Raw genomic sequence first — 10,396 nt, 5'->3', positions numbered from 1 at the left:
GGCTGTCATTCTCCCCTTTCTATCAAGGGTGCCATTTGGAGCTCTTGGAGGGTGCATGATCTCAGGTGTCTCCACCATTTTTCTGCTGAAAGAACTCAATTTAATAAACAGTCGTTGAATGCTTACTTGTTATAAAGCACCAGGATAAATACAATAGGACCCGTGTCTTCAAGAAAATTAGGCTGGAAGAGAAGACATGTATCAATGTGACAACACAAGACAGTGAGCGTTAGCTTCTAGGGTGGGGAGTGGTGGTGGTGGTGGAGGGGGTTGGGCTCTATTAAGAAGCAGATTAATGCTGGGACCAGTTTGGCTCAATGGATAGAGCGTCGCTTGGGGACTGAAGGGTCCCGGTTTCGATTCCAGTCAAGGGCATGTACCTTGCTTGTGGGCATATCCCCAGTAGGGGGTGTGCAAGAGGCAGCTGATCGATGACTCTCATCAGTGTTTCTAACTATCTTGCTCCCTTCCTCTCTGTATAAAATCAATAAAATATATTTAAAAAAAAAAAAAAAAGAAGAAGAAGAAGAAGAAGAAGAAGAAGAAGCAGATTAATTCCCAGGGGAGAGATAGGAGGTGGCTGTAGTTGAGTTATGCTTTAAAAATTACAGAATGGCCGAAACCGGTTTGGCTCAGTGGATAGAATGTCAGCCGGTGGACTGGAAGGTCCCAGGTATGATTCCGGTCAAGGGCATGTACCTTGGTTGTGGGCACATTCCCAGTAGGGGATGTGCAAGAGGCAGCTGATCAATGATTCTCTCTCATCGATGTTTCTAACTCTCTATCCCTCTCTCTTCCTCTCTGTAAAAAAATCAATAAAATATATATTTTTTTAAATTACAGAATGGATGCAGGGCAAATTGGGGACCAGCTGACAGTATTTCAATGTGGCTAGAAAATAGTACCTGAGATGGGGAGATAGTCGTGAAGGAAGGGGCGACTTAAAGGTGTGCCTGAAAAGGGATAGAAAGGCCAAGTTAGGGGTTTATGAGTGCTATTCTTTGAGGAATAAAGAGCCTTTTTGTTAGTTGGTTTGGGGTTTGTTTGCTTGAAAGCTAAGGAGTGACATCCTTGTGCTTTAAGAAGATGGCTGTGGCAGATGTGTACACAAGAGATTAAACAAAGAGAAGAAACAGGAAGGTTGGCTGAGGGGGCAGCAGAGATGAAAGAGGGTATATGGGGGATAAATGGTGATGGGGAAAAATAATAAAATAAAATATTACATAATTTTTAAGTGACATAAAAAAAAGAAGGCTATTACAATTGACCAGGTGAGCCACAGAGATGATGTGACTAAGGAAATGGCAGAGGATTTAGAGAAAAGGGAACAAATATAAAACAAAACAAAAAGACAGGGAAATGACGAGATAGAGAAAAAGAGTTGGATGGCTATGTATAGTCTTGGAAATTCCTCAAAACAGCTGTCAACTGAAAAAATAGGTCATCAAGCAATTTGCAGTTTTGAAAAAGTGGCTCTATATATCTATCTATCTATCTATCTATCTATATATCTATATATATATATATATATATATATAGAGAGAGAGAGAGAGAGAGAGAGAGAGAGAGAGAGAGGAGAGAGAGAGAGAGAGAGGGAGAGAGAGAGAAGAGAGAGGAGAGATCTATATATATATATATATATATATATATATATATATATATGCACTCCCATGTGTCCATAATTCATACTAAGCATGTCCTCAGTATTTCCCTTAAAGATATTTCTGTCCCAGACTATGAGGGGTAGGGGGTGCAACCTCATCTGGATCTAACAGAAATGTCAGAATAAAAGATAAAATTCAACGTTTCTGGTGACAGAAGATGATTTGACTTTGGTGCAGGGTACACAGTACAATGTACCAATCTTATGTCATAGGAATGTACACTTGAAACCTATATAAGCTTATTAAGCCTCACCCTTCTCTCAGGGGCTTCTTCTTCCCTCACCCTTAACTGTCTTCCTCAGAGGGACTCATCTATTCCCACGACTTTAAGCATCACCCATGGATCACTCATAGTCCTCTGGGCCCAACTGCCTCTTGTAGGTACAAAACCTTGCAAGCATCATAAACTCACTGTTAATAAACACGTTATTCTACCCTATTCCTTCCGTGTCAATGTTGAGCCATTCAGGCCTGCCTCCCGTATTCTAGTTGCTAACTGGCGGAATTCCAGGGCTTAGCCTGAAAAAAAAAAAAAAAAAAAAGCAGTGAAAGAAATCTTGGCAAAATAAGGAGGAAGTCTTTTCTCTCCCCTGCAGCTGCAGAGAAACAGATATCTGCCTCATAAAACTGATCTTGCAAACTGTTTTTTTCTAACAAAGCAGGTGTTGCTGAACTTTAGAGAGTGTAGCTTTGCCAATTGCACTCAACCTTTAACCCTATAAAAGTCTATAATGCTGACTGGTGATCTCAGCAAATTGTTTTTGGCATAATACTTAAAAATGAACGTTTGTGTTTGAAAAGTGTAACCGTTTGTCCATTTTCTTTGCAAATCCAGAAATAAGTCACTGCCCTTTTCCTCTTCACTTGTAACTCTAAGTCTAAGAGCTAAAATGTTTGACTCTCAAATTTTCTAAATGTCAGCTTGATTGCGGTGAAAGGGACGAATTGTAAGTTTCTTAAAGTGTACCTCAGGGTGGTTTGACAGAGGCACTGCCAAGGAACCTTCCCCTCCCCATTCCTAGTTCATGAATACATGCACCACCTCTCAGGTTTACCTTTTCCTTTTTTGGCAAGAACACGTAAGTGCTACTCTCTTAGCAAACTTTAATGATACTGTACAGTACAATATTACCCACTGTAGTCACCATGTCTTACATTAGAACCTCAAACCATTTTCATCTTATAGCCGAGAGTTAACACACTTTTACTAACTTCTCCTTATTCCTCCCATTCCTGTGCCCAACCCCAGACCTAGCAACCACTTGTTAGATTTCATATTTAAGAAAAAAAACAACACCTTTTTAAAATGTAAGTTCTGATTTCCAAGGTTCAGATCAGTATCTCCAACTGCTTCATTTCTATCTCCCACATACCTGGAATCCAACAGATCCCAAACTTTCTTCTCTTGAATAGTGCTCGGCCCCTGTGTTTTCTGTTTCACTAAAGTAATAAATACTCTCCACCTCGCCGCCCCCACCAGAAACCTGAGTTATCCTCGCCTCCTCTCCCGTGGCTCCTTTTCATATCCAGTCACTCTCCTCTACACCCCACTTCCACAGTCCAGGGTGCGGTTCTCCTAATTTCCTTCACCCTACCCTACACCACTACAAAAGCCTCCAGGCATGTGTAAGCCAGCTGCCTCGTTGGCGTGGTGATAATCCTAAAAAGCAGCTTACTTAAAAGCTGTTGGGGTTCCCAATTCCTCAGGGCCCCATTCCTCTGCTTCTGCTCACTTCGAACTCCATGCTTCAAGTTCATGAACGTGCTTACCTTTCCCAAAGCACCCCCTGGGATGATTCTTAAACAGTGTCAGTCATTTATATAGAGTACTCTCCCTCGTGCATGGACGCTCTCACCTCCAACATGGAGATCAGGTCACTTCCTTGACGAAGAAGTGCCAACACCACCAGGAAATATCAGTCTCTATTATGCTCCTCTATTACATTCCTGATACCTTAATTGCAACACCACATTGTATTGTCTCTATTCACTTCTGCCTCCTGAAATAGACTGTAAGTCTCTTCCAGACAAGGAAGTTATTTATTCAACTGTTCTTGTTGTTGTTGCTGTTAATCCTCACCCGAGGATATTTTCCCATTGATTTTTAGAAAGAGTGGAAAGGAGGGGGAGAGATATATAGAGAGAAACGTCAATGTGAGAGAAGACACATTGACTGGTTGCCTCCCACATACGCCCCAACCAGGGCCAGGGAATCGAACCTGTAACCGAGGTGCATGCCCTTGACCAGAATCGAACCTGGGACCCTTCAGTCTGCATGCCAACGCTCTATCCACTGAGCCAAACCGGCTAGGGCTTCAGGTGTCCTTGTAAGGAGCCTAACCTACTATTATATATGGCATATAATAGAGTTCCAATAAATGTGAGATACATAAAATCCAATTCAGTTTTATCTCCTTAAGAACGATTGACTGCCTTACTGAGGGTCAAATGAAATAATGGGAAGTGCTTTGTGTATTTTGAAGAGATGATACAGTGATCTGATTCCCCTTACACATTCTCAGGATGTACAGTAGCTCAGTTGGCAGATGCAGTATTTGTGGTTCACCGTCCTATTCTTTGGTGCCTCAGCAGAACCTGCCCAGAATTCAGCAGACCAGAGTATGGAGGTCTGAGCTTGAGTCCCAGCAGTACCATCATCTAATTTTGTGATCCTATAGAAACTACAGCAGCTCCTTGAATCTGTTTCTCATCATGAAAACAAAGACATTAAACTTAAATCATTGGACATTAAACTTAAATCTATTGTCCACAAAGTGCAGACTTTTGTAGTGCCCACTGAAAAGCTAGCGTTTCTCTAGCATATGCCCTCAGAGGTCAATTACATCCTCACCTTCTAAATTCTTACGGAAATGAAACCAACTCAAGAGCTATAGTCAACATGGTGGGTCTCTTGCAAAAAATACTATTGGCCCTGGCCAATGCAGTACAATTTGAGAGGCACGGGGAAAATCCTCAGCCCCCAAATTTCTTCTTCCATCAAAGATTACTTTCAAGTTAATGTATTTATTATATCTAAACTACTCCTTCTAAATTTCAGATACCTTGGTAAAGAATATTTTCTATAGTCTCAATTGTTTTGTCTCCTTGCTTATGCCTGCAATTCTCAATCACATCACTTTGAGATTCCAGGAAGAACTTGTTTCCACATTTTCCTTCATATCATAGAAGATAGATAGATAGATAGATAGATAGATAGAAAGATAGATATCAGTTTCTTACTTCTGTGTGCATATTATATTTAAATGTATCTCTACACTTACTATAAACCTTTTTTTGACGCTTCTTTTTCTTCTGGATATTCTACTTTTTTATTCTCCTTGTACTACTATAGAAAGAGACAAAAGAGGAGTTGACAAAAAGAAAGGTGGATGAAGAACTAAAATGAGGCCCAGGATAGTACTATGTCATGCCCAAGCAGGAAGAGAATTTCAAGAAGAAATAATAATCAACATTGCAAGTGAGGGAAATAGAGGAGGTGAGGATGACTATGGCTTCTAGCTTCACAAAGTAACTTGACACTGACCAATATCCTCCTTTTTATCAGTTATAAAGGTCTTTACTGTCCATGGTGAAGGAGGTATCGAGGAGCTAATAAAATCTCCAAAGGAAATTGCATTAATTTTCAGAATGCAGACTATGAAAACCAGGTCTTCTTTGAACCCCTTTGGGAAGTCTGGCTTACCTCCTGCTTCCACTCTCCTTCATAGATGGGGAAGAAAAAAAAGCACAACAAACCAACACACTCAACTTTTAGATACAATCACAAGAGCAACAACTTTTTTTTCTACTTCAGTTTATTTTGAGTATGTATCTATTATTCCCCCATTTATCATTAAAAATTGAGGCTCAGAAGAGATTAAAAGTACTCAAGTCATGTAAACACCCTAATGCATTACTGCTGGACAGATTTCTGCTGAAAACACCCCAAGTGTTTATCTCTGTCTCATCCTTCTAATCTTGCACTCCTAAACCACCAGCCTTTCCCCAAAGTACCCCAAGAAATCCACTGACCTGCAAGTAGCTGAGGAAGCAGCAGAAGACTCTATTGTGATGCCTTGGGTAGTTTCTTAAGGAAGAAAACTGCCTTGATCTCTAATGGTTCTATTTCATCCTCAGATAACAGTTTACCAGAATATCCTGATGCTTTCTAGTCATTGGTCTACCAAAAGTCCCGGAATTACAGCCATGTGGTTGGCTGATTGGGGACGGCTGCATAAAAAGAGGCAAATGGATTCTTGATTGGCCCAGTGAATGATTAACAGCAGAAACACAGCACCAGTGTTTACCCAATCTCCTTCCTCTCTACTAGCCCTCATTCTAGATAACATGTTGCAATCATTTTTCTCTTTGCCAACCATTTCCCCTAAATGAAAATGTAATATGTATTTGATGCCAGAATTCTTTTTCTTTATTCATAAACACATGAGGTTATGAAAAATTCAATTCAGCTAGCCTGCGATCCTTGGCTACAACAGGGTTCAGACTAAGTTCACAAACATGACACAGTTTCCATGATGCTAGGTCCAGTAGGCTTTCCTGGGCACTGTGACCTCTAGATGACCTTGACCTGTCTTGGTCACTTCAAGAAAATAGGAAAAAGGTGGGGAGTTTCATACATTTATTGAGTTCCTGATTGGTGCCACATTGCTTGCAATATTATTAGTACTCAGTAAATGTTAACTACTACCAACCCTACTACTACTAAGTGCTGAGCACTAAGTGACCTCCAGAAGTTAGTCTACCATTGAGTGCTGCTCAGAAGAATTCAATGAACAGCCAGCCATGTTTATTATCACATGATCCAGAACAGATCTCAAACTCAAACATTATCCAATCAAGTTATTAATCCTTAAGATTCAAGTTTGTGAGCTCAGGAGATTGCTATGAGAAAGCAATTCTTCCTGACAACTTTGTCTTTTCTATAATAAATACAAAAGTCTCTTAAATTTTTCAGAAAAGAAGGAATAGAAGCACAGCAGATGTTTTGACAGAATATATAACATTTAGGTTGAGCTTTGAATGAAAGGTGGAAATTACTAGATTAAAATGAGGAAGATGCCGAAACCGGTTTGGCTCAGTGGATAGAGCGACGGCCTGCGGACTGAAAGGTCCCGGGTTCCATTCCAGTCAAGGGGCATGTACCTTGGTTGAGGGCACATCCCCAGTAGGGGGTGTGCAAGAGGCAGCTGATCGATGATTCTCTCTCGATGTTTCTAACTCTCTATCCCTTTCTCTTCCTCTCTGCAAAAAATCAATAAAACATATTTTAAGTAAATAAGTAAATAAATAAATAAAATGAGGAAGATATTAGAGTTTTTCACATGGGTGAAAAGGTGAAAATGATTTGATAAGAATGAGCATAAAGGAGGATTCTGGATTGTATAGTTTTGAGAGCTAAGTTAGAGGAAATATTACCTTAAAATTGAGTCTTGAAAATACCATTTTTCCAATCTATTGGAGTTCTTTATTTTCCAGAGTTACTGTTTCAAATTTTTCTTTCCAGATCACTAAGTGTCTTAATCTCAGCAGATGACCTGTGTCCTACTTCACTAAAAAAGAAAACCATTCTACAGTAGCTTCTCCCCACCCCAAGTTTTCTTTCCTATTCACTCTTATTTCAGAAGATATGTGTTTGTTCTTTCCCCTATTTTCTTTTTTTTATATTATTTAATTTAAATTCTTCATTGTTTAAAGTATTACATACGTCTCCTTTTTCCCCCATTGACCTCTCCCCGGCCACTCCCATCCCCCAGCACATACCCTCACCCCCCTATGTCTGTGTCCTTTGGTTATGTTTATACGCATGCATACAAGTCCTTTGGTTGATCTCTTACTCTCCCCGCCCCCCACCCCTTTCCCCCTATTTTCTTAAAAGAGAGAGAGAGAGAGAGAAAGAGAGTGATATATATCTATTTGTTCTACTTATTTATACATTCATTGGTTGGTTTTTGTATGTGTCCTGACTGGGAATCAAACCCAAAACCTTGGTGTATCAGGACAACTGAACTACCAACCAAAGCCTTCCTTATTTTCAGCGTGTCTTTCATCCTGAAATATTGCCTTCATCTTGCTGAAACCTTAAATTCTATGTTTCTTCTGTTGTGAAATGCTGAACTTCTCAAAAAAGGCTTCCACGTTTCCTCCCTACTCTTTCTCATTATCAGTCCTCAGCCCTCCTTTTGTGGCCTTCCCATCTGACTTCTTCCCACCATTTCTGAAAGACCTCTTTGAGACATGACCTTTTCTCCAAACCCAAAATGTATTTATCTCCTTTGGTTTCTTAGCAGCCTGGAACACTGCTGATTATCTCCTTTCTGAAACTCTCTTCTCCCAGGGTTTCCATTCACTTAGACTTTCCTGATGCTCCAATCTTACTAATAGCTCTTTGTTGATTATTTGTACCCCTACTTTCTCCTTCCTAAGTATGGATACACCCCAGGCTCTTCTTTTAAATTCTTTTTTCTTCACATCTTTAGTTACCGTACTTACTCTCATGGCTTTAACTATTCCCTATAAGAGAACTATATCTTTATCTCTAACTACATCTTTATCTTTATCTCTGATTACTCTCCTAAATGGATATCTTACAAGTACCTTATACTCAGCACATCCAAAGGGGAACTTCTCGTTTCCTGCCTAGAGCCTTACCTCTGACCCCACCATTAAGCCAGGCTCCCAGGAATACTATTTCAGACTCCCCTTCAAACTCTTCTCTCCCTCATCCTCCAACGTTCAGTCAGTTGACATATTATTCTTATTGGGTTTTGCAATGTCTCTCTTATCTGCTGTTTCTTTTCTATTTCTACTGCCATCAAACTGGTTCAGGCCATCATTGTCGCTCCTGGGGACTATTGTAGTGGATTCTCTGTCTCAGTTCTTTTCCTACTTCCACCAGTAGTACCTACAGTCTGTGTTCTGTCCTCATCACTTCCTTATTTAAAAGTCTTACATTTGTACTCACTGCCTACCAAATAATTTTAAAATCTCCAACATACCTTTTAAAGCCCTCTATAGACTTACTGTAATGGATCTTTCCAGCTTTTTCTCTCATCACTTCCCATGCTTTATTCAGGCCAAGTCAGACAATGTGCTAGTCCCCAAACAGGCCCCATCTTTCCTGCCTCTGCAGAGCACCTCTCAAAAATTATTATTTAGCTCTGGCCAGTTTTTCTCAGTGGTTAGAGTGTCATCCAGCACACCTAAGGATCATGGGTTTGATTCCTGGCTAAGTCCACATACCTGAGATGCAGGATCAATCCCCAGGCCAGTCAGGTCCATGTGGGAAGGGAGGCAACCAATATCACATTAATGATTCTCTCTCTCTCTCTCTCTCTCTCTCTCTCTCTCTCTCTCTCTCTCTCCCTCTCCCTCTCCCTCTCCCTCTCCCTCTCCCTCTCCCTCTCCCTCTCCCTCTCCCTCTTCCTCCATCTCTCTTTTGTCTCCCCTCCCTCCCTCCCACTCTCTCTAAAAATCAGTGGGAACAAATTATTATTTTAAAAGTTAATACCTGTAATTTCATCTTTTAAGTCTTAAAATTTAAGACAACTGTTTTCATCTGTATCTATTATTGCCTGATCCTTTTCTATAAGAATAAGTTTTTTAATAAATTCAATCATAGCAACTTGTCTTTCTGTATTTTATTTCAAGATTCAAGATTATATTTTATAATTTTCTGATATATATATAATATATATAATATATGATATATGATATATGATATATGATATATGATATATGATAAATATATAAATATATATATATATATATATATAGTCTAAGTGACTGTTACAACCAGTTGACCGGTCACTATGATATGCATTGACTACCAGGGGGCAGACACTCAATGCAGGAGCTGCTCCATGGTGGTCAGTATGCTCCCACAGCCAATCTCCCACAGCCAGTCAACCTCCGTGGTCTCTCTCCTTGTCCAGCTGGCCCAAATGGCCCCTGTCAGGACTGGGCAAGACAGCCCCAATCACGGGCCAGGCCAAGGGACCCCACCCAGGTAGGAATTCATGCCCTGGCCTCTAGTTTTCACTATAAAAAGCTGCATTACATTTGATGTGTCATGATTTATTTAACATTTCTCTAAGATGGGACATTTCCAATGCTCATAAGTCCTTACTAGGGCAGACTATAAAGGTCATAACAAAATGAATAGCTTCACATTAAAAGCCATTTTGCTCGAGTTAGATTAATTCTACAAGCGGACTTACTTGGTTGAAAAAGCTCAGGCTCTCATTACATTTCTCAAATTCTTTTTTCACTTGGAATGTCTCCTCCCTAATCTTTGTCTCCAACTTCTTCTCATTTTTAAAGGCTCAAATAACAATGACATCTTCCTTGACAAATTTCCTGCCTCTAACCCTTCCCAGATGGAAGTCATACCTCACATGTGGGCTCCCATAGCACACTGTTCTGTGAAAGATGCCTGTTTCATCCTAACCATCCTAAATGAAGACATGTACATTCAGAGACTGTGGGCTACTTGAGAGTCTATGTTGTTGTTGTTGTTCTTCCTCCTCCTCCTCCTCCTCCTCCTCCTCCTCCTCCTCCTCCTCCTCCTCTTGTTCTTGTTCTTCTTGTTCTTCTTCTTCTTAATTTCTCCTATAGATTTTCCATTATTTCAAGCTCTCTTATGTATTTTGCTTGTACTTTACTCACATTTCCTATCTGTCTTAAACAGAGGGCAGAGTGGGGGATGGAAGAAG

At 40.2% G+C, this 10,396-nt stretch overlaps 1 protein-coding gene across 5 annotated transcripts in view; it reads right to left on the bottom strand.

The window, feature by feature from the left end:
• C4BPA (complement component 4 binding protein alpha) overlaps window positions 1-5,892 on the bottom strand; it is a 24,320-nt gene extending 18,428 nt beyond the window's left edge. The window contains exons 1-4 of one of the 5 annotated variants that reach the window (XM_045583080.1): window positions 5,697-5,892; window positions 3,061-3,063; window positions 2,704-2,708; window positions 1-82 (exon numbers count right to left, since the gene is read on the bottom strand). The exon at window positions 1-82 is cut by the window's left edge and continues 85 nt beyond it. In XM_045583080.1, the coding sequence (XP_045439036.1) occupies window positions 1-78 (78 nt within the window). In that variant the 5' untranslated portion in view covers window positions 79-82; window positions 2,704-2,708; window positions 3,061-3,063; window positions 5,697-5,892. Of the gene's footprint in view, window positions 86-2,703; window positions 2,709-2,961; window positions 3,064-5,696 lie in introns of those variants that run through there. The other 4 variants (XM_036442327.2, XM_036442325.2, XM_036442326.2 and 1 more) reach the window with 4 other exon arrangements.
• Between the last annotated feature and the right edge of the window lie 4,504 nt (window positions 5,893-10,396).

The sequence above is a fragment of the Pipistrellus kuhlii genome, unplaced genomic scaffold, assembly GCF_014108245.1.
Source record: "Pipistrellus kuhlii isolate mPipKuh1 unplaced genomic scaffold, mPipKuh1.p scaffold_m20_p_18, whole genome shotgun sequence".
In the NCBI taxonomy this organism is placed as follows: Eukaryota; Metazoa; Chordata; class Mammalia; order Chiroptera; family Vespertilionidae; genus Pipistrellus; species Pipistrellus kuhlii.
The sequence above is the reverse complement of the archived record's forward strand: the minus strand, read 5'-3'. Positions and strand labels throughout refer to the sequence as shown.